This window comes from Pempheris klunzingeri, chromosome 11 (assembly GCF_042242105.1).
Source record: "Pempheris klunzingeri isolate RE-2024b chromosome 11, fPemKlu1.hap1, whole genome shotgun sequence".
Lineage (NCBI taxonomy): Eukaryota > Metazoa > Chordata > Actinopteri > Acropomatiformes > Pempheridae > Pempheris > Pempheris klunzingeri.
The window spans coordinates 15,536,324-15,560,624 of NC_092022.1; the positions used below are offsets into that span (position 1 = coordinate 15,536,324).

Consider the following 24,301-nt stretch of genomic DNA (forward strand, 5'->3'; position numbering starts at 1 on the left):
TTTTGTTTGTTTGTTTGTTCTTGCAAGGCTACGATGATAAGATAAGACAAGATATTCCTTTATTAGTCCCTCGACGGGAAAATTTAAAACGTAAAAGCAGCAGTGGGTAACAAACATAGAGCGTTCAGTACAGTGTAATACAATACATGTATATGTACTGCATATAGTTTATGTTAAAAGCTGTTTGTATGTGCAGGAATCCTTTCTACGGGACCTCATCCTCAGTGATTCTCATTTGAAAATACCTTAAAAAATTGATCACAAAAAATGTTAATGTTGTTGAATTTTTCATGTGGCAAACTGATGTTACATGTTAGACTATAGATTAGTTCGAGTTTCAAGAACCATGTAAGCTTAGCTATGCTGTTTGCCAAGGTCAAATACAGGGTGAAACAGAATAGTCAGAAGTAGCACAGTAACACTGAATTTTTAAAATCTTATATTTGTACATGCTATAGGGTGATATAGACCGGTATGAGCTCTCACCAGGAGGGAAGTGTAAGAGAGCACTTATGAAGCAGCACTGCAAAGACATTTCTGCAATAAGTTCTTATTGATATGTTAAGAGAAGAAAGAGACAGCACTGCATGTTGCCTAGGTAACAGACCCAATATAGGCTATGTAGACTATTGCATGACATAATGTGAATATATTTTTAAATGATCAATAGACGAGATAATGTGAAATATATGAAAAATGTGTCCTCTGCTAACTTGTTTCGCAAGTCATTTTATCATTTACTTGTGTGAGCAGCAAAAGAAGAGAAACGTACAGCGCCTGCAGTGCTGTACTGCCAGGCTTTTAATTTATTAATAATGGGAAAACATCATTGTTTAAAAGGTTGTCAAATGTGATATGTGAAAATGTATATAAAATATAAGGTGTTGCTATTGTCTATTCGTGTTTTAACACTTTGTGATGGGGATATATTTGTAAAGGACAAATAATATTCTCTTCCCCATAGCCTACACAGTTAGTTAACCTTGATTAAACAATGCATTTTAAATGTGTAAATTCTAAAATAAAAAACATATTTAAAAAAAAATGATGGCTTAAACTTTCCTGCATACATAAAAACTGATGCAAATGTGAAAATGTTAGCAAATTAAACCATTAAGTGAAACACGTTAAAATTGGCATTAAAGGAATTAATGGTTTAAAATTAAAGTTGGAGCTAGCAGCAAGTCACCTTAGCTTAGCACGACGGCTGGAAACAGAGGGACATGGCTAGCCTGGCTCTGTCTAAAGAGCGTAATTGATCTTCTCATTTAACTCTCAGCAATAAAGTGAATTAGTCCATTTCCCTAAATAGCATTATGGGATCTTAAGCAAAAATGTAACTTACTTTCCACGGGCACTACTTATTCGTTCCATTGTGGCCACTGAACTGAGGACTTTTTGTGCATAAACTTCACTCTGAGAATTTATACATTCAAATAAAACGGCAGACAGTAAATGTAGTGCACCTAATAGTAAAGAAGCAGTGATTGTGGACATATGATGTGTGATTTTTTTTTAGAGCAGTCACCATAGAAACAACTCATGATACTGCATCGACACATGATTAATAGTTCCTTTCCTCTCCCCTACCCCACTTCTTCTCTTCAAGATCCCTCAGATCAGCTATGCGTCAACAGCCCCAGAGTTGAGTGATGACAGGCGCTATGACTTCTTCTCACGGGTGGTTCCTCCAGACTCATTCCAGGCGCAGGCCATGGTGGACATTATCCGAGCCCTGGGCTGGACTTACGTCTCCACCATTGCCTCAGAGGGCAGCTATGGAGAGAAGGGAGTGGAGGCCTTCACACAACTCTCCAAAGAAGCAGGTAAGGAAAAGTGGGTCAGTGCTGGGCACTTACAGAATCATAATCTTTTTTTATTTATTTATTTGCATGATTTAAATGTGCACTTGCATTTTTGCAGGAAGATCAGTTTTGCATTTCCAATTCATCGTAAAATCTGTTTTGGGCAGATGAATTATTGATCTGTTTGGCAACTTGTGCTTAGTCCCCCGGTGAGTTGTGGAGTGTTACTGGAAATGTAGACAGAGAAACAGCTTGTAGAGAAGATGCCATGTCACGAAAATGAGCAGAGCATGCACCTATGTCCATGTTTTTTAAATTCTATAATTTCAGCGTTTTGCTGCATGCACACTCAGAAGAGAAATGAAAATGTCTTATGTGTTCTTTTTAGCCAAAAGAGAAGAGAGAGAGAGAGAGAAAACGGTCTGGCAACTGTTCATTCGGGAGACATGAATTTTGTTTTATACTGCCTTTTCTCTTTCACTCAAGCACATTTTTTATCTCTGCTAGTGAGAGTGCAGGGCTCGGAGGATGGTAATGGTGGTCAATCAGTTCAAACCACTCTGGTCTGGTTGTGTGTATGATGCAGTAGGGTTTTAGATTAGGGATGTAACCACATCAAAAACTCCCAGTATAATAATTTCAAGATAAAAAGTCCACAATATGATATTCATCATGAGATTTAAAAAAAAAAAGGAAAAATGATTTCTTGAAATAGTAAAATTCAACAAAAAACATTCAACAATAACTCATTGGCCTCGGTTCTGACAGCAACATTTAAGGTGCTCAAGTACTGACATACTGTGTGTAAGAAAAGATGAGAAAACTATGCAGTAAACACAAACGTCAGTAAAGCTAAGTATCTTCTGACCTGTTGATAATTCCTGAATGACTGCAGCTTGCACTCATACACAGGGCAGGCACAACCGACATGTCGTAGTGGAACTCTAGCACTTTGAGCATACACTTAAACCCTGTACTCTCTATAACTGAGTACGGTCTCATATCAGCAGTGATAAACAAAGCAGTAGTTAAGGACTTATTTTCCAGTCTTATTTGTTCCTTATCCACACTTTCGGCTCATGTTGTCATGAATTACATGTTTAAAGTGTTTCCACAGACATCCCAGACTTTATTTGATCATTGTCGACATGCAGTTTGACATTAATTATTGCGCTTTTTTGTTGTAACTATCAGGGCTAAGTCGACTAGCAAATTCAATATGGCCCTATCTTAAATATTTTGTATTTTTAGGAAAAAAGCCTACCTTCTTCTGTGAATATGTCTAGACATTGCTTTAAGAAACCATATGATTAAATTGAGAGAGTCGAACCACTGAATGGTTTAGAGAGCAAGCTATTAAGAGTCTTGTTTGTTGGGGCCTGTAATGTAACATTAGTGGTGACTGTGTCAAATAGCAATGATCCTTTTTCAGGCTCAGCATTTGAGTTTTGAGAGGTTAAAATAAGGATACGGAAGAGTACTTAAAGCAGAAATTTGCATTCAGACAAAGTGTTGTGGTTTTGCTTCTAACAGGGCTGAAAATTGTGCACATGCTTGACTCGCCTGCTTTTTTCCACATTGATGCTGTTGTTGTCATGTAGTGGTGCAGCCATTGTCGTCCCCAAAAGACTCTTAGCTGCTATACAGTACAATGGGTCGGCTATCTTTGTCAAATCATGTGCTGTACTGTGCTGTGCTTTAGAGAGTCGGTAGAGTGTTTCCACAGCTGCTGTAGTATTTCTGCAAGATCAGGACAAGGATACATTTTTATAATAATTCAGTAATCAGTTTGAAGTGACTGATCACAACATTTTTTAATACACTAGAGGTGGCAGTAGCTGTGTTCAGAACTCCAGTCCCTTTTCATCTTTGTGAAAGATTCACTTTAAGAGAAATGTTACCTGGGCTGGAAAAAAAAAATTACCTCCATGAGTGCACATCGTAGCACATTCATGCAACTCATGACAACAAGAGCAAGTATTTTACTGCTTCTCACCTTGACCTCTTTGGATCCCAATCCATTTCCTGTAAATCTGCAGGGAGTGATCCCTGTCTCTTCTAATAGACTAATGTGCAGAAACCTCTAAAATGAGGAAAGCTAATGATATCCCACAGGCACCGATCAGAAGTCCAGTGTGCATGAATATTTTATCTGTGTGCATTCGTGTCCAGTGTGATCACTCATTAAAACTTTAAGCAGCTGTTTGTGGCTGTGTAATTTGCATCGACAGGGAGAGAGAGAGAGAGAGAGAGAGAGAGAGAGAGAGAGATAGTAACTTGTGTAGGAAGGAATAAGGAAAAATCCTGATTTAAGGCTTATTTTAGAAGTTTCAATTCATCCTATATCCTGTGATAAACACAGTTTCTTCCAGCTGGTTTTCTCAGATACATTTTCGACTGATGTGTCCTTTTCTTCTCATGCAAAGAGCAGTAAATATACTGATATTATTATGACTCTTGAACAGCTACAGAAGGAGTTTGGAATTATACGCCGTTGTTGTTGTTGACTCATCCTATTGCAACTGAGCTGCAGTCACTTTGCAGTATTTTTTATTCATATACAAATGAGAATTATTTCCTCCAAAGAAAAGCCTCCAGTACAAAAGGCATTTTATCTTTAATAAACACAATAATTTTGTAATAGCATAACTGCACATTCATATGATTCATGCAATGGCACGGGTTCTGCACTGGGACTGACTGGAATGGATTGAACTGAATAAGAAGCGAACATCTTTGTGAATATGGACAGAGATGTATAGACGTATGTAGATGTATTCATAACACATTTTCAAGAATTTTTGTTGTGTGGATGTTGTTGCAGCATCCCTGTAAGGTGATCCATGAAGCCTTGAGATGTTTTTGTGGCTGCTCTGTTTGGTCGCAGTGAAATGTCAGATGCATTAGTAGGATTCTCGCTTCACCACTTCAAGCAGAACCATCTAGCGGACTAATGCAATATGGCTGCCCATTACTCCAAGCTGAGACTGGAGTGATGGTCAGCCTGTATTGATCTCTTCTGTTTTGTCTATTCTTTTATTTATTTTTTTTTGGGTCTTCTTTCTCCTCTCCCCTGTTTAGGCACTGTTCCATTGCGCACCTTCATCCTGGCTCCAGGTGAAGCTGGCAGAGATTAATCCTGTTTGTATTTTTCTGTGTCTGTCTGGACTAAGGCCAGAGCGATGGAGTTCAGTTTTCCTATTTGATAAAAAGACTCGCATTTGAGGAACACCACCCACAAAGTATCACTGAGGAATTGATTGCAGCAAGTTGCCAACATGATGCGTTCTTAGATCTAGTCTGAGCTGTGCAGGGAAAAAAAATCTGCCAGTGAATTATAGCACACATATATAGCAGAAAGAGAGGACTATGGAGGAAGCCTGATGCAAACATGCCGTAAAATAGACCACAATGTTTGTGCATGACCCCTCAACACTGCCAAGTCCCAGACCGGTAGTGGAAAGGCGCACAGGATATGGAAGGGCTCACAGATGCAGAGTATGAATGTCGGCTGCATGTTAGCTCATTTTGATGTGCTCTCACGTGTTCAGGCGGGGAGACTGGAGGCAGCAGGTCTGCCTTGTGCTTGTCGAGGTGATAAATATAATTGCAGCATTATGGATCCCCTGGAGGTTTGGGTTTGGAGGGTGTTGAGTCGGCGGGTGGGGGGTCGAATCCATCAAGAGCCTCTAATTTAAAGGGATTTGTATTTCACTAAGCAAAATGGCAAAGCGAGATTCCTCGCCCTGGAGTGCATTTTCAGAACCGAGGGCATTGAGGATGAATAATTGAAGCAGTTAATGCAGTGCATGACCTATGGCACTCAGACAGATAAGCAGAGAACTTCTAAGAGCCTGATGAATTTGGTCATCATGATCATTAAGCTGTCTTTGATATATTGTGGATGTGGAGCAGAGGGTAGAGACTCTCAGAGCATATAGTTTTAATATTATGTTGTAGGATCATAGGTAACTGAATGAAGTGCTGCTGAAACTTTTAGCATCACAGACCTGCACATCCCACTTCCAAAGTCAGCAGAAATATTTACATTGTGAGTATTTAAATTTATTCAAGGTAAACTTACATTTTGTCTTTACTCTCCTCACTGACTGGAATGCATGAAGCGAGGATGAATGTCGGAAGTTACAGAAATTGTCGAACAACACCCACCCACCCACTTCGCCACCCAATTCCAATGCTGGAAACATATGTGGGGGACAGACAAGAAGTTCTGATGAAATAGACTGGTCCAGAAGGTATGGTATTACTGTACAATCCCATTTCTTGGATAAGACTTCAGCAAGTTGGAGTAAAACACTGTCTTCTCCCAGAGTCTGACATTCATCTGTCGAGCATCACACATCTCCAGCCAAGACAGACATGCTGCTGTTCTTTAAACTCATTGTTCGAGTCGAGGACTCTTTTGAGTCCACACAATGCTTTCCAGTGACAGGTGAAGGCGGTCCAAGCCACAGCACAGTACTCTGGAAGCACAGATACAATGCCTGCTCCATCATGCCTGCCTCCCTGACAAACTGACTGACTGACCACCTGACTGACTGACAGATGAGGTATTCTGCAGGCATTCAATAATTTAACCACTGCTGCACAGCTGCTGATTCGCAGCCTTTGGGGCAGTCTGAGGCCCACAGCATGTTCAGCTTCGGTGCTCTCTCCCTCTCTGAAGATGGGTTCTGCTTCAAATGCTTCTTATCTTCATCAGTGGCTTCTGTGGTCTCTGTCTGTATTATTGACTGTTGTGACCTATAATATATCTCTGTTCCAGACCTTTTATACCATTTTAACTCTTCACACAATCCTGCAGGGGTTTTTGCCATTATGGAGTTAATGCATTTTCATGTAACTTGAAGGGAAATTTTGCCACATTTTTTTTATTTTGATGATAAATGTAGGCAATTGAAGCGATAAATACCTCAGAGCGTGCTATGCTGATCAAGAAAGCTGAGTTGTCCTGCTGCAAAATATTTGGTTCTTTGTTCTTTTGCTATAGATGCTGCTCAAAAACAAAGCTTCCTTATTGTCTTTGCTTGTATTGCAAACTAGCTATGTGGACCACGCAGTCAAGGCAAAGAAACGCAGGTTTGAATTTAAAATAAATAGAAAATAAAAGAAGGATTCAAAAACAAATTGAAGACAAATTAATAAAATTACAGGGCCCCTGAAAGAGGTCAGCAAAAGAGGTCTTAAAAAATAAGGCGAACAAAATAGCATGTTAACTTAATAAACAGGCCTAACAGAAGAGAGGCGTGAGGGCAGCATATATACTGAGTAAACAAACCACAGGGGAGGATGACATAGGAAACAAATAAAACTTCAAATACAAAGAAACCATGTTTCCCCCTGTGCTGTTACAGCTGGTGGTATGGTCCTTGGTTTGTCATAAAACCGGGCTCCACCCTCTACTCCAGCTTTTGTCTGACCAGGAAGCAGAATTCAGCAGCCAGGTAACTCAAAAACAAAAACACAGAAATTAATATAACTCAAGTAAAACAACACACAATATAACAAACCAGTGTAAACTGTGTGCATTTTATCCAAAAAATAGTGCATTGACAAAAAGTATATTCTAAACCTAAAAAACAGTTGTGTTTTAAGTGTCTGTGAGTGTGTGAAACCTCAAACCTCCAATGGTGTGGCTGTGGCCACAGCCACCACATGGACGTGCATACATTTTACAATATTTCGCCTGACTCAGATATTCAGCTGTATTTATTCAAGAGGATACAGCCAAAGACAAGGCAGCGGAGAGCAGCTGAGGCAAGAGTCGGCCAGTCAGGGGGGACTATCAAGAAACTGAGCTGCTGAGAGCAAACAGGGACTGGTGGTGCCTTTGCTCAAATTGCAGATAATATTGGTGTGGACAGTGTCTGTTGGACGCTATCATCGACGCCGACCTCAAGAGAGCCGTGTGCGTCACTCTGCATGAAAGTTTTACTCCTTGGACAGATCTCGAAGATAAACTGGAGTAGACAACCAAGACTGACTTATTTATTGCTTCAGTTGACTATTACCATCAACACTGATTGGATATCCACATAAAACTTCCCTTTTGAGATTTTCTTTTTTTTCCCTGGAATTTATGGGTGTGTGATACCTACCTGCAGACACACTGCCCCCTGGAGCTGAAAGGTGCCGCCAATATGCCAGTATCGGATATTACAGAGCTAAAACAGAAACCTGGGAGTATTGTAGGCTTTGTGGCTGATATCAACTGAAATCTCTGTGCTGAGACAGAGCTTTAGTGTCGTCCCTTGGAGACCCACAACGCTGGCTGCTCTGCACAAATGACACCGAGCACGTTTCACTTTAACAGGATACCACAAACCCTTAAGCAACAGCCAGGCCATTTGCGGGATCTCCATTTTTATGTTTAGCCCACTTAGGGAGGATAACAGCAGCCATCCCAGCAGTCTTTTGGCACATACAGGATGTTTTCTCGCATCAAGAAATATTCCTTCTCTGCTTGCTGGTACTTGAAAATGGATAGTTAAGAGGAGGTTCAGCAGTTGTCATTTTGCTATCCTCTGCCTTTAGAAATACCACAGTAAACCGCGACGGGAGATGTGTGATCTGCCAGCTAAAAGCTGTTTATATCAAAGTAATGAGCCTGAGGAGACTGGCAATTAGGAGATTCCTTCCATTTCTCTGTCTACTCAAGGAAACTCAAACTGAAAGGTTATTGGGTAGGCTATTAAAATGCTTGAGTGGGGGAAATTTTAATTGGTTTGGGTAGAGCTTTGCTGTTGACTCAGGACACAGGCTGCTGCCTCAAGTCTAGGCCTACTGTAGTAATGATGGTCTTTTTGCACAGGTGATCATATCATTATGTTTATCCAAAGCGCCTCAAAGGTTAGCTTGTCCTCTACACCTGTAATTACCACACTAGACTGAAGCAAAACCCTTGTCTTTAATCATTTTTTTATGAAAGATATAATTTTGCTTCTCTACTCGATAATGAGCTGTTGAGTATAACCCCAAAGACAATATCTAGCAATCTGAACTGCTAAAAGCCAATTGAAATAATATGCTGTGCCGAATATCTAGAAACTATTTAGCAATGCATGGAAGCAATCAGTACCCCTCATCCTGTACAAACTCATTAGTGGTGACCTGTCTTAGAATGATTTATTGTCAGTATTAATATCCTCTTTGTTTGTTATTGCCGGCTGTGCTATCTGATTGGTTCAGGGTCCAACAAGAGATGTTTGATAATGACTTAAAATAAAAAGTCAATGGCAAGCTGTTGGGTTTTCCAAAATCTATAATGTGAAATCTATAGCTTTATGTTCCCATTGAATTTGTTCTAGCAGATATGTTATATAACTCACAATCTGAAATGATTCTGGTGCTCAGTCAGAAGCTGCAGTTTGAGTGTAATATTGCATGCTGCTGCTGTTTTCAGAGCATTGCCAAAATGTAAATGTATACACTGTTAGACTATCATTTAGACTCTACAGCAAGGATCACGACAGCATCATCAAAGTCTCACTATTGTGCTCTGATGTTTTCCATTTCCATAAGGAAAAAAGCAGCTATTGTGACCCCAGGCTTTTGTGTATGTGTACGTTTGTGTGTGAGAGTGATTGAATGGGTAAGATCATCCCAGAGGCCTCATCATTTCTTACTCCTTCCCCATTAAAAAGGTGGAATCTGCATCGCCCAGTCTTTGAAAATTCCCCACAACCCCAAGCTGGAGGATTATGACAAAGCCATCCAACAACTGCAGGAAACGCAGCACTCGCGGGCAGTCATCATCTTTGCCAGTGAGGAAGACATACGGTGAGGAGCGCATCGCATTCTGGCTTTATCCATGTCGTTGAGGCGTGTTGATGACTTCCCATGTTGAGGTCTTTAATCTCTGGTTAGCAGCTCCTGAAGACAGGCTAGAAGCACAGATTTGCCATGTGTGCTTGACAAACATTCCTCAGACAACACAAACACAAGCATGCCCCAGAGGAGTACAGGGAGTGCAGATCACAACAGAGCAACGGAGATATTGTTTCATTCACAATGCCCCATGGGAAACAATTATGTAAAGAAACACAGAATAAGACATTTAGTACCTGTAAATTCAGAATGAAGAATCTAGAGGTGGATGTATTAGTGAAATGTAGAAGAAAAATTAAGATGAGTTATCTTTAGATGAAAGATCTTTTCACTTAACACTTAACATATACCAGTACAGTCAAAGCAACAATAGTTTCCCTCCTTTCCCTCTCACCTTTAATGTGATAAACTGGAGAACTGTACATAACAGAGCTGTAATGTCAAAACAAGTCCTTAAAGCTAGCTGTGCCTCTGTGCGATAGCTATTACACTGCACACACCTCTCTGGTGCTCTCACCTAATTCACACACGGATGTCCTTGCAGGGGAGTTCTCAATGCCACCAAGAGGGCCAATCAGGTGGGCCATTTCTTGTGGATTGGATCTGACAGCTGGGGGGCCAAGAGCAGCCCGATCCACCAGCTCGAGGATGTAGCTGTGGGAGCAGTCACTATACTGCCCAAACGTTCCTCCATTGAAGGTACGCACACACACAGGCTCACTGCATGATCCACCACATGTCGTGTAAGTGTATTGTATTGTTTTCTGCTGTGCTGTTTTGTTGGGATTAATAGTTTCGATTAACAGCTTTTTTTCGCCTAATTGTGTGTGTAATTACTTTCTTCTGTTCATTTCTTCTATGAAAAACACCTACAATTATTGTTTTTTGGGTCTCTTTGCGTGTAGTGGAACAAGCTGAGAACACAACATACATCATCACCTTTTAAGTTGATATGATGAATCTGTTACAAACAGGTGCCTGTTATATTAGCACTCCTTTGGAGTCGTGGTTCTGGCCACCTGGCAAATGTTTCTCTCCTTGTAGCTCTGTCTACCGACAAAAATATTCATGAATGAATATCAATAGCTATAGCTTCTCAACCTTAAATTGTCTGCCAGCTAGTTTCTTAGTTTGTCTGCTGTTTGGCATTGAAAAGGTAATAGTAGGATGGATATAGGATAAAGAGTCGAATAATCAGAGCTAATTAAACTAATGAGACAGAGCTGATGAGAGCAGGGAGGGTGAACCAAAACAGTTAGGTAGCAGGCTCTAAAAGCAAAACAATGCTCTCAAATAGGCTAAAATGCTCGGTAGAGCTGAGAGGAACTGCAAAGTTAAGTGACAATTCTCTTTTGGTTCATCAGTTTTAGTGACCCCTTTGACATTAAGTATATTGGTTCGATCCATTCTTAATGTAAAATCATGGACAAGAGCAGCTTTAAATACCAACATTCACACTGGAAATTTTTTTAGTATCTCCATGTGTGATTGACTAACTCATACAAGCTCATACAAATGTATTCTTGCACAGACCTTTTGTACAAAGTACAGATTTGAAAACACCCAAATTCTTTAAAAATAAAAACATCTGTGGCATTCAGTGCATTTATAGATATTTTCTGAAGACATTTTCTCATGTACCTTTTGGGTATACCCACATTTCCTTATGCCTCATCTATTTCTGTTTCAGTGTGCAATTTTCTGCATTTCTCAGAATGACTTTCAACAATCCTCAGAGAACAAGTATGACCTTGTTGCATTTGGCCGTGGGTTGTACATGACTAGACTAAAGTCAGCTTGGACAAATTGGCTTCTTTATAGATTTTATTAGATGTTGAAACCAATGAATGTAAACTGTGTCACCTTTTTGCAGTCATCACAAACATATTCATCAGTGTGGTCCTGTTTATTTGCTTTAAAAAATGTAAAAATCTCCAATTTCAGCCTGTCGGCCTTGGAGAAATTGGTATGTCTGGTCTCTGCAGTGTATTTGTTGAAAAGAACAGACCGGATGGGTCTTAGAAAGCGCTGCAGTGTATTTCTTAATATTTACCATTGATGTTTATAACATTTTGCATCATTTAACACAAAATAAAAACCATTACCAATTTGTTTTGGGGCAAATTTCTATTTTAAATTGTAGCTTGAATAAGTCCACCCACAGGTAAAAGGAGGCAAATGAGGAAGTTATGCTGCAGGACATGTACAAATTCACCACAGAAATAGAATATTCTCAGAAAGTACCGTCTATTTTAAGTTGTGCCCATTGTCACAGTCCTAATAACCACTCATCATCACAATCGAGGAAATTTGAAAGTCTGAGTTATATGAAGCTCTCCTTAATTAAGGCAGGTCTAGCCAGGACAAATGTACACTCTGGAGACAGTGAGAATATTATTAATCCACCATGCATCATTGATGGTCTTTTGAAAAGAAAATCAGCTGAATCATTCGGCTCTGATTAGCCATTATCACCTCTACCCACGACTCAGCTGATATGACTGGATAACACAGAGTGAAGACACAGACAGAGAGACTTTAAAATGTGAAATTATTCCCGAGACAGAAAATTGTGCCTCTGTAACAAATGTTAAAAAAGTACTGCACCATGAATCTCACAGCGAGGTTTTGTCCCAGCTCAGTCTCCTGACCCATATTGGGTGGTAAATCTGCACAAACAAAAGAACAAATTTCAGCATGCTGGCTTTCTTTTCCTTTGTTGCAGCAAGTTATCTATGCTCAAACTAATGTGTCATACAGGCATCTAAACTTTGTTAGAATGAGTGTTAAGCTAATATAGCATGCCTTCAATCCATCTCTACTGTAATGGCTTTTATAAAGTGAAGAAAACCTGTTCAGCACCTACAGGACCTGAGTCTTGAGGCACAAGGCTGTGGCACCACTTACAATCCCTGTGTTATTTATCACGCATCCTGTTTTTTAATTAATGTAATTTCCTTGATGAAACAAGTGAATCAGCTTCCATGGGGCTTGGGAGGAAGAGGAACCACCGTGGTCAAATTTTGATGAAGTAGTGCTTGCTGGTGTGCTTCCAACACCTAGCGGCCGACACCACACCCCCACCACCACCACACTGCTGCACAAGTTTTGCTTCATTTCCTCCAGGTTTGAATTGGTTGATAATTGGTCCGGAACTAAGCCACTCTCCTCTTTCCTCTATTCCCAGGGTTTGATGAATACTTCACTGCGCTCACCCTGGAGAACAATCGCAGGAACGTGTGGTTTGCTGAGTTTTGGGAGGACAACTTTGACTGCAGGCTCCTCAGTGCCTCGAAGAGAGAGGATACCAGCCGTAAATGCACAGGTACACGAGTTCGGCCATGAACAAAGCAGGAACATTTCTGTATTACACTAATAAATTATGCATATTTTCACCTTTCTATGTCAGTTTGATGTGAACTTGCCCTTTTGTTCGCATTAGAAGCTGCAGATAGACTGTTGGTGGTTTTTAATTCAAACTGCAGCACAGCCAGAAAGTCTAACACCAGGTGTTTCTACGCAGTGGGTGCAGGACAGGCAGAGTTTATTATTAGAATAATAACACACCACGTGTCTTAGTCATACTACAGTTACAGACCGTCTGCTCCTGTGGCTAATGTCCTGTAACTATTAAATCCCATATTCCCCCTAGTCCCCCTTAACCTAGTCACCTTGACCGCTCAGCACAGCCGTGACGTGTGTGCTAACTGCACCGAGCCAGAGAACACTCTCTTTAGTGGGGAAATGACAGAAAGCTGAGTAAATACTGCCCATGCCCCCATTTTTTTTGTGGTAGCATTAATGATAGTGTTGTTGCTGGTGGTGATGCATGCTACCTAAACTCTGCCTGCAATGGTGTGACAGGCATTGCACTGCATTTATTATCTACAAGGATGATGCCTGTGATGTGGGATGCTGTATTAATCTCGCTTGCATACGTGATGATGGTAATAGCTCTGTGACATAAATTGCTGTTTGCTGAAGGATTTTGTTTCCTTCATAATCTCCTGCATGGCGTCTTTTATTATGTGTCACTGACAGAAGATGCTCGTCCATTTAGAGAGCCCCACAAACCCTCTGTAATATGTCTTTTATCTTTTCTTCAATTCCACTGGAAATGGCTGCACAACCGTCTCTATATTCTCTATTCTTATACCTCAAGTCGAGTTGATATTTATGAATGCTGAATACAAAGGGGAGGCTTTTCCATTCAAAGACTGTACATTTAGCATCCTATGCTGCAAGAAAAAGTTATGTGTGGGCTGCAAAGTTCTGAGAAATGGGCTGAAATGTCTGCACAGATTGCTTTTGACCTCCTTCATTTTATGCAAGTCTCCCACATTCTTCTACTTGTCCGATTAACATCATCTGCTCCTCCACTAAGCTCTCCCTGTGAGCCACGAATAGCTATCACTGTGGGGAAGATTGTCTTTTAGTATTCTATTATTTCCTCGATGAGGCCTTTTTGTTTACTGGGAGCTTGAATATTGAAATTATGATGATAATGACGACGTTCTTGATAATGATAATCATGATGATGATTATTATTAAAAGCAATAGTAGTATTTTCATTCACTCGGCAGCTTTCATCTACCACAAGGATAAAATAGCTTATTCAATTTGTAACAAAAACAAAAATCCAGCAGAGGTTTTACATTAGTTATTCAATCAGTGTACCAGCAACATGAGGCAAAACCTTTACAGCAGCCCACAGAGAAAGAGCAGCACACTGGGAGGAGGATACAAAAGAGCAGGAAGCCACCGTAGAAGAGTATGTTACTTACTAAGGTTCATGGTGATCTTCATCACCCTGCAGATGGGAAATGTGAGGTCCGTTCTAAGCAGCCTGATACTTTGTAATACACCGCAGTAATTCAATCTGAGCCTGCTGTATTTGTCACAAACACTTTGTCTCACAGCTCAGCTTGATATTTTCCACTTGGGAATTAAATGTGTCTTCTTATTTCCTACGCCTCATTGTCCCTTCAGGTGTAATTCCTGCAAAATCAAAACTGAACTGACTGGCAGCAAATGGTAAATGGAGGAATACAAATGAAGCTGGAGATGATAGGGAGCGCTGAGAGAATGTAATGTCTAATGGCTCATGGTGTATTCCACCTCTTGCTTTTCTTCCCTCAGGCCAAGAACGCATTGGGATTGACTCCAAGTATGAGCAGGAGGGGAAGGTGCAGTTTGTGATTGACGCGGTGTACGCCATGGCCCACGCTCTCCACAACATGCAGAGGGACTTATGTCCTGATCATCCTGGCGTTTGTCCACAGATGGAGACTGCTGAAGGGAAGACTCTGCTGAAGTACATACGTAACACCAGCTTCAACGGTGAGTGACTCATCGTAAAAGTCTGCACATCGGATGCTCACAGAATGAGAATGTATAGATAAGAAAAGTAAATTTGGTTATATTATTTGTTTAGATAGAGTTTTGTCCACTGCCTTTCAAGCTGTATTGTGAAGATAGTAAAGTATATTCAACTGTAGATTTGAGATATATACGAGAATAAAATAATGTGTAAACATTCATGAATTTATGGATGAACAACCTATGAACATAATGTCACATTTTCTCTACAGATTAGTTTAAAGGAGCTTACTGACCCTATTACATTAGTTAAAGGAATGAAATTAATTTATTCTTTTGCTCTCATGCATGTAGGCTAAATATAAAGCAACAGATAGCAGCTGGCTAACGTAGTTTAGCACAAAGGCTGGAAACGGGGAAACTCTTAGCGTGGCTTACCTCTAAAGGTCACTAATTAACACATTTTACACAGTTTAACACATACAAAAAATGTATGAAAATGAGTTGTGGTTCTAATAGGGGCTTTGTTTTGGAGAGTTTCTTCACTGGGACCGGTATCGAACCGAGACATAACCCCCTGTAAAATGGTTAATTGGCATTTTTACGATTCACTTTTTGTACAGATCAAAAAAATGAGATGCCATGTATTAATTAATTAGCTTGAGAGGTCCTCAATCTTCTCATCTAACTCTCAGCAAGAAAGCAGGAAAGAAGCAAGAAAATGTTTCACAAAATATCAAACAATTACTTTAAACTTGCAAATACTCAAATATGCAAATTTTAGCAAGTTAATCTCAGCTAATTGATGTTGGTAGTATGTTGTTAGCTTAAAGGTCCCATATTCTGCTGATTTTAAGGTTCATGCTTGTGTTTGGAGGTACTACTAGAACAGGTTTACAGGGTTTAATGTTTAAAAAATACATTATTTTTCTCACAGCAGACATGGCTGCTGCAGCTGTTTTCAGCCTCTGCCATTTTAGAAGAACAGAACAGTCTTTGTATTACCGGGAGCTGGTGTTAGTTAGCAGTGGAGGACAGAAAGGTGGATTCAGGTTTTCAGTGGGCGGGGACAGTCTGCAGAGGGGTTGGAGGAGGTCACATGATTAACAGCATAAAAATGCGCCAAATCTAAACAGCATACTTTCACACACATATACTGAAAGATGGAGCAGGAGAGAACAGTCTTTACTCAGTGGGTTTAGCGGTCTGTTGGCACACTGGGAACACATATTGATGTTTAGAAGACATTAAAAAGTGCATTTTGCATAATTCAGCTGACCCTGACATGCTCGAGTCTGAGGGGTCTGTGCTGAGGTCAGAGAAACAAGTGATATAGAGAGGGTATCAATCTCATCTACGTCTTGGCAAGAAAACAAATAAGCCAATTTCTTGAAATGCCAAACTATTCCTTAAACTGCTGTTTCATCCTGAAGAATTGTATTCAAAGCTGCTGTGTCCACTCCAATTGGCAGTGTCAACTTAAACTTTAGAGGAAATAAAACTGCAGACATAAGAGCCAAACTAATCTCAGTTTTACCTTAAAAAACAAAGCAAATGGGTGATAAATATGTGCCACCTTCTCTGTTTTATGCATCATATGCAATTGCTTGTGAGCCATCTACAATTTAAACATACATTCAATTTAATTCATAGCTTAGAGCACCACATTTCTGGATATGTGTAATGTTTTGAGTCAGTATGATATATCATAGGTCTGCCGGTGCTTGAACCTCTACATTATTCAGCCCTGTATGGGAAGTGATGTGGAAGATACTTAACAATTAATGGCAAATAGCTATTAGTGAAATCTGCTCTGAAATGCCGGAATGAGTGGAGGAAGGGAGACAAATGGGAGATGAGTTTCAAACAAGAGAAACCCGTGTCATTACAAATGCGTTGGCATGTATGTCAGCCTGTGATCATTAGAGACTCTTCTGACGTACTTCAGGTCTTCACAAAATGTTCTGGAAAAGATTCAGCGGTTTAAAGTAAGGAATCAGCGTAATCTTCTCACAAAACTGGCCTACTTTTAGAGGTGGACACAGCTCATTGTCATATTCTCAGGCGTTAAAATAACACTCCACTGTGATGTTTTGAAGTACAAAAATGTAGTTGCATGTACTTTACTGAGATATTCGCTAAAGATCCTAGTGTTTCATTTCATGCTTTTTTTGGCCTCATTTCAGGGTACATCTTCAACGAATTTTCACAGAAAATATAAACTGCAGTCTAATAAACTTAGTCCGTGGCTGAAAAGGAGCAGGGAGAGCTTCCTTGCCTGTTTAAATAAATACATGAAAAAGTAGTGTAGACATATTATACAGTAGACAGTCTGCTGGTGCTTCTACATAACACTTTTAAATTCAATTTTATCATTAAATGTGATACATAGAATCACTGGAGTCGAAGATGTGTGCAGTGATTCAGAGGTCTGAAACTGGCCCATGAAATTTCTACCAAGGTTGGCTTTCTATTTTTGCTGTTGTCAATACTTACCTACACTGTTTGTGGCTGCCCAAAGTCCCCTCCCTCTTACTGAAGAACAAAATCTTTAGAAACACATTATATGTATAGTTCCTTTTTTAGGTTCAGCTATTTTCTAAAATAGCTGGGCGCTGTGTTTTTTTTTTGCATGTTACACATACAGGGGCTATTTGTTTTGGACTATTTTCACCTGCAGATTAATACACATTTGCTTCACCAGTGAGTATTTCCACAGTTGGACGTTGTATGTGAGATCGTTTCAAAATAAACAACAGTTCCCATGTTTGTCATAATGAAGGAACATGTCACTCAGTGCACTGATGTGATTTTTGATGCATTCTTCATAGTTTTTGGACGACAGTGGAGGCCTGTGGCACAGAGGAATATCATATATCAGGCTTATGCTATTTGCACAGTACATAGTCTGATCAATTCGTGCCTGGTTTTTCGTGACAAGAAAATGAAATCACCAGAATTATTCTTTAACAGATTAAAAGTATAACAGGCAACGTCATGCTCTAAAATTATGTTAATCCATTAGAAATTCTCTAATCCATAAGAAGTTGTATACACATTTTGTATTTGTTGATCAATGTAAGCAACGCATTAATCATGTTTAATTGGCAAATATCTCATGTACAATTGCTTACAATGTACAAGAAACAAAAACAAACTTCAGTCAGTGAGCTGAAGAAGAGCTGCCTTCTCTCCTCTAACACTGTCGCTATGGCAGCAGTGCAGAGCTCCAGCAGGCGAGATGCCCTCAGATTTTAAGGTGGAACTAAGGAAACAGAATATGTGCAATTGGCTGAGCAGTGGTAAAATTTCAAGGAGACCTTAACTAAGTGCAGATTCATTCATGGGATTGACAATCTGCTGTCCAATCTCAATAACCATCTGGACTTGTTCTGACTTTTCTGGATTTTCAGCTCCCGAAAAACATTTACCCCAGTGTGGCACTGATAAAGGAAGAGGTTCATTTCACCTGTGCCAAAAATAAGATCTGAACCTACTCCATCTCCTCTGCCTCTTCCTGTCTTGTTATTATGTTCTCAAACCTTTTTACTGGCAAGCGAAGGAAGGTTGCTGCTGTTGTGGCTCAGGCATATCTCTCTGCCCCTTACTGCATTTAGTCTGGAACCACGCACATTATCCTGTGTATGTGCCAGTGCTAATGTATGTTTGAGAGCGAAGGAGTGTAAGCCTCCTTTGTTGATCTCCCCACTGCGCCGAAGTCACAGAGCTGAAGAGTGAGAGGCAGGGAAAAAAAGAGAATAATGATGCGAGAGAAACACAGCAGTGGATCCCTAGTCCACCCACACTGCTCGGCACAGCACAGCAGCAGTGCACTTTTGTCATGTCGTAGTTCAGAGCCACATGCAAATGCATAAATCTTTCATCTTAGACAGCGCTCTCACTAAGGAGTCTGCACAGACCATTTTGTTCCCTTGAAAATATCAGGCAATAGAAAATACAAAGGAATTTCTAATGCCTTTTTATCTGCACACACAGAAACGCCACTTAATTATTTGCTCTAAAGCTGAGGAGCGCCAAGTGCCCAATCACTCATGTCACTTTACTGAATGACTTTGTGTCTCTGTTTATTTGTGTAGGTTTTTGCTGAGGCGTGCAGTAAGAATGGTAACCTTGTCACAGATTTTGCTCACAGGAGTCAATACCTTGTCAACATCTATATACACTGTGTCAACAAGTCTACTGTCTGTTTGGTGGAAGCAGAAGTGACAGAATGGTGACTGCCACCCACCGAGTTTTAGTTTGGGTTTCATATTGAGAGAGCTTTCTCTATGAGCTTCACAAGCACACTTGAATTCAAGCTTTATATTCTGTGCTGACATATGGACACCTATGAATTAGTGTTTTACTTTTACACTAAAACGACTGGTGGATTAATGACTCGAGTGGGGCCATTTCTGCAATGTTAATGTGGAATATATGTGCTTTCATTTTGCATAACAGCAGTGTAGTGAGGGATTTCTGGCTCTGCATTAACATGGAAATGGCTACTTAAGGTCTTATTAACTGCTATTTGTAATGCACAAAGGTGTCACTAGGTCGAAAAGGAAAATTTGGGTGCTTGTCCACAGCATTTTATTAAAATGGTCCCTTATTCTTTCGCCTGAAATGGGCTTTTTCTCTTGCCTCCTCCTGCCTCTCTTGTTTTACAAGACCCTTTTGGTCTGAAACTTTTGTAGAATGTTCAATGACAAATGTCCTTGGAAAAAAACTGGAGGGAGATGAAATTCCCTTCTGGCTGAAAACTAAGGAAAAGGTTCAGTGGCCTTCCATCCAAAAGCCACAAGCTCTGTTCTAGATACAAAAGACAACATGTTCCCAGAAGTGTTTTGCACACATGCTCCTAGTCCTTTCTCCACACTTTTTATAGCCAGAGCTATTAAAGTACTTAATTCCCATGCCAAGAGTCATCAGATTCCCCCCGTCCCAATTCAAAAATGGTATCTCCATTCGTTCTTATGAGCTACTATATGCAGTGCCAAGGTGAATAGCCGTGTAAAATGCAGCAGTTTTACATTCTGTCTCGGCATTGTGCGATGGTTGAAATGACCTCATCAACAATTCAGGCCTCATGTATAAAATAAAGTACAACCGTTTTTCCCATTAATGCCATTCAACATTTACTGCTGCGAGGGAGATCTGATGTTGACTGACATCTGCATTAACACACTACCTTTGCACACACTGTGCAGTCACAAGTCTCAAGTAATTGAGTGATGTGCACACATCCACATTGGATATTAGTGTAGACACAATTGACAGGCTTGAGAGCTTGTCCAAATACGTATTTAAAAAACTCCTTTTCTCATGCATGATATTTCAGGTGTCCGCAGTCCTCTCTCTGCTAATTAGTGAAATCTTCAGAACTCTGTTTGAGACAGATTGCTACTCACTGAGAGCAGATGGGGACCGTATGATGCTTTGGCTGACCTGTGCATCTTCCCTACTTCCCCTGTTGTTGTCCACTGTGTGACTGAGATGCATTACTTTTCAACTGAGGAGGAATGCCTTCATTCAAAACAGCGAACAATGTCTGGTGTTAGAGCACAGCTCAGTGTGTCCACATATCTTGTTCATGTTTTATGTTTATGACCATTCTGCAGCAGTGATGATGCATAGGAAGCAGGTGAGGAAGGGCTGTACTGGTGAGTAGGGAGCTTGTTTCCCTGTCCGTGATTATGAGAAAGGTTATACTGTGGGTCATTGTGTTTGGAGCTTTTCACTGTGAGGGACAGGCACAAACACTCTGAGGTTGTTTGTGTGGTCCATGTAGGCCACCGCACAGTGAGAGGCAAGGGGTTAAAAGTTCATGGTTTTCTCTTATTAGAAGAGATGCTGCACAGTCCTGTCACATCAAGGTCTAACACTTTTCTATTCCATTGTGCTTTTGCTGCATTTCCTCTCTTTTGCTCTGTACAGGCAGTGCCGGCACCTCTGTTGTGTTCAACAAGAACGGCGATGCTCCAGGACGCTATGACCTGTTCCAGTTCCAGATGACCAACTCCTCCATCCCAGAGTATAAGGCGGTGGGACAGTGGGTGGAGACCCTCCAGCTCAGGGTATGACATTTACTGGTACCGGAAGCACAGACGACAGACACACAGTGTCAATTATTGTTTAAATGCTTGTGTCTAAACAGGCTCCGCGATGCTTTACAAGCGTGAAGACTATTTTCCAAAATTGAAATCTCTTATGCGACAAGGAGGTGCACATTATTTGCATCTCAAATACGGAGAGAGCTCAGGTGCAGACATGTTTTACTGTCAGTCTAATTGATGCATTTTAGGCGCAAAAAATGAATCTGTTTTTGCTATTCAGCAAGAAAAATGAAGTGTTACTCTTTATTTGTTGTCATATTTTCCTCCTCTCCTCATGTTCACACACACACACACACACACACACACACACACACACACACACACATTTCAGTTGATGTGTTGCCTACTAATGCAAGCCAAATGTTAAACGTATTCCAAAGTCCTACAGAAAGTTTCTTTTAGATTTTATTTAATAAGACAAATGTTTATATTCATAATTGAAACAAGGTTTTATTAAAGGTTATCAAATGTCCCAACGGCTGCTTTCAAGAGGAGAAAAAAAAACATGCAATTAAACCGACAGAGGATTTTAAAATCCGTGTGTGAAGAGGGATAAAATGCAGCAATTTTAGTCTGTCACATTTTTATGCTATTAAAAAGGGCTTTGATATGTTTCCACCGGTAAAAGGATGTTAGGGTTACACTAAAACATCAATGAGGACTTGATTTGAGAGTTCAAAATTAAAAAGAAAGACAGAAAACAGATAATGATGTTTGCTGGAGATCACTTTTCTCCCACTGAATAGGTTGGTGGACTGACAGTGAAGGAGAGTGGGAGGAAGAGGAAGAACATGCTTTTAACCCAAGTGTCAGACTTTATATGTTCAGTATTTGGCAGCAGAAAGCTGCTGAAGATGTTGATGTTGATGAAACTGACACCTAAAGACATACCGCCAAGTTATTTGTGGTGCCTGGTAGGTTTTACTGTACATGATAAAAATCAAAATCTATGATCACATTTTGTCAGATGGTATATAAGGTACTTGCAGGAGTGCAGGATAAATCATACAAAAGCTCTGGGGACTTTACAGGAAAAACGGATGGATTTTAATAGGAAAATATGTGAACATTTTATTTGACAATTTTTGAAATATCCAAAAGAAAGTGTTTCCCATGGAATAACAACATAGATAAGGCATTTATCTTTATCTTTATTTATCTTATCATTTCATGGGAGCTTTAAATAACTTGAATTCACCTACAAAAAAAAAAAAATACTGCTTAATACCAGTGTTAGATGTAGAGCTGGAGACAGCTGCCGTGCGGCTTTTTTTAAGTGCAAGATCTTGGTTTGTAACCGCTGTAACAGATCTCACTGTCACAACACAGGAATGGGCTTGGGTGATTCATGTGGACAATAAAGAAACTGATTTTATTTCAAGGCAAACATGGTTTGAAATTGCCCACGCTGCATGATAGGATGAAACCTGAGCTGAAATTTGTATGTATTTCTATGTAGCTCAGATTAGAAACAAAAAAACATGACATTTACATACAGATGAGTTAACATTTGCATAAATGCGCTCTGGATCACAAGAATTAAACTCACCCCAATGGATTTGAAAGCACAGGTGGAACAACATTTGTTGCTGGAGATTTGTGCTTCTTCCTGTTTTAGTGTGATTACAAACTAAATGCTGTTACAATGCAATTATATTCCAATGCTCTCGCTATTTGTTCAGTAACACATAAAGAGCAGTCTAATTTAAAGCTCACCCTGGAATGAGCATCCCGATACACTTTGTGATCATCAATACAGAAGTACAATGTAACGCTGTCCCAGTTCACAGAGGCTCAAATTAACTGTAAAATTAACGACTAAAGCAAATACCCAAATGAAAACTATGGCAGCCGAGTCCAAGGTGTCAAAAATCTTGCTTCTGGTCTCCATGGCAACAGAGCAGTTGGTCTCATTACTGTTTCCACACTGTGTGTAATCGGGAGGTTTTCCAGTGAGCGCCATTCATTGTCCAAATAACAAATGGCACCTTCATGGCCCCAGATAAATGGCAGATGATAATCTACCCAGACACCACAGAAACAACACATTTGTCATATAGGTACACACAACATGAACACACTGTCAGCATGTGTGTATGTTTGTGTGTAAAGGTGCAGCTCTGTGTCTGCAATTATTGGCAGTCGCCACATCTGGAAGAGTTGATGCCGTTAGTATCCTGAGCTGGAATCTATCTGATGATATTTGTACCTGTTTCTTTTTTATCTGCTGATAGTATGTTATGGAGTAACATGAGCTATATGAGCACACAGCTAGAAGTGGTGAGACAGTGGTTCATTTCAGCGAAATTTTGTGTTAATTTTATGCTCACACTGGTTTAAATTCAATTTCACACCCTAGAAATGAAAAGTTATTAGTAGATTAATAATATCAATGGTAGATTTTTTAAAAGATTATTTTGACATTTTGTGGAATATGCTTATTCAGCTTAATGAGAAGATTGATCCCATTATCATGCCTGTATGGTAAAAGAAGCTAGCTTAGTTAGCCTATTAGCATTAGTCCATTAGCATCTCTAAACCTTCACAAATTACCATGTTAAATCTCATTTGCTTAATCCGTAAAAAAAATGAAGTCTAAAAATGAGAACTTTTGGTTGTACAGAGCAGTTATGTCCCATACTATTTCTTGGAGTATAGCAGTTACTGTGGCATCGCAGCAATCAGTTTTTTTTGTAGATTAAACACACGAAATGTAACGCTAATTAACCTGCTAATTTAGAGGTGCGAGTAGTTTGTTACCTTAGGACAGAGCAAGGGTAACTGTTTCCTCCTGCTTCTACTTTTAATGTAAAGCTAAGCTAACCAGCTGCCGACTTTAGCTTCATGTTTAACAGTCATATTGTATCAATCTTGTCATCTAAAGGTCTATACATACTCAACAAGAACAGATAATTTTGATTGTTAGTAGGGTTATAGCTCAGTGGTAGAGTGTATGCCTTGCATGTATGAGGCCCACGGTTCAATCCCTGACAGCTCCACTACTTTATATAATTTCCTTCTGGATGAATAAAGTTGATCTTATCTTATCTTAGTTTTCTCAAGGTGGCAAGAACAAGAACAAAGTTCAGTCTGTCCATGACATTTCATACTTCACGAGAAACTCAAGTGCAGAATTCCTGGGAAGTCCTCATAGGGCCCTTTCACTGCAGCACAAATCACTCGTGGGAATGACATTTCCGCTTTTCCGCATTA

At 40.0% G+C, this 24,301-nt stretch overlaps 1 protein-coding gene across 2 annotated transcripts in view; it reads left to right on the top strand.

The window, feature by feature from the left end:
* Positions 1-24,301, top strand: part of LOC139209516 (metabotropic glutamate receptor 7-like) — a 67,542-nt gene that overhangs the window by 28,973 nt on the left and 14,268 nt on the right. For both annotated transcript variants that reach the window (XM_070839254.1, XM_070839255.1), the window contains exons 2-7: positions 1,610-1,826; positions 9,470-9,605; positions 10,198-10,352; positions 12,841-12,978; positions 14,793-14,993; positions 20,910-21,049. In XM_070839254.1, coding sequence (XP_070695355.1) covers positions 1,610-1,826; positions 9,470-9,605; positions 10,198-10,352; positions 12,841-12,978; positions 14,793-14,993; positions 20,910-21,049 — 987 coding nt within the window. The remainder of the gene's footprint in view (positions 1-1,609; positions 1,827-9,469; positions 9,606-10,197; positions 10,353-12,840; positions 12,979-14,792; positions 14,994-20,909; positions 21,050-24,301) is intronic.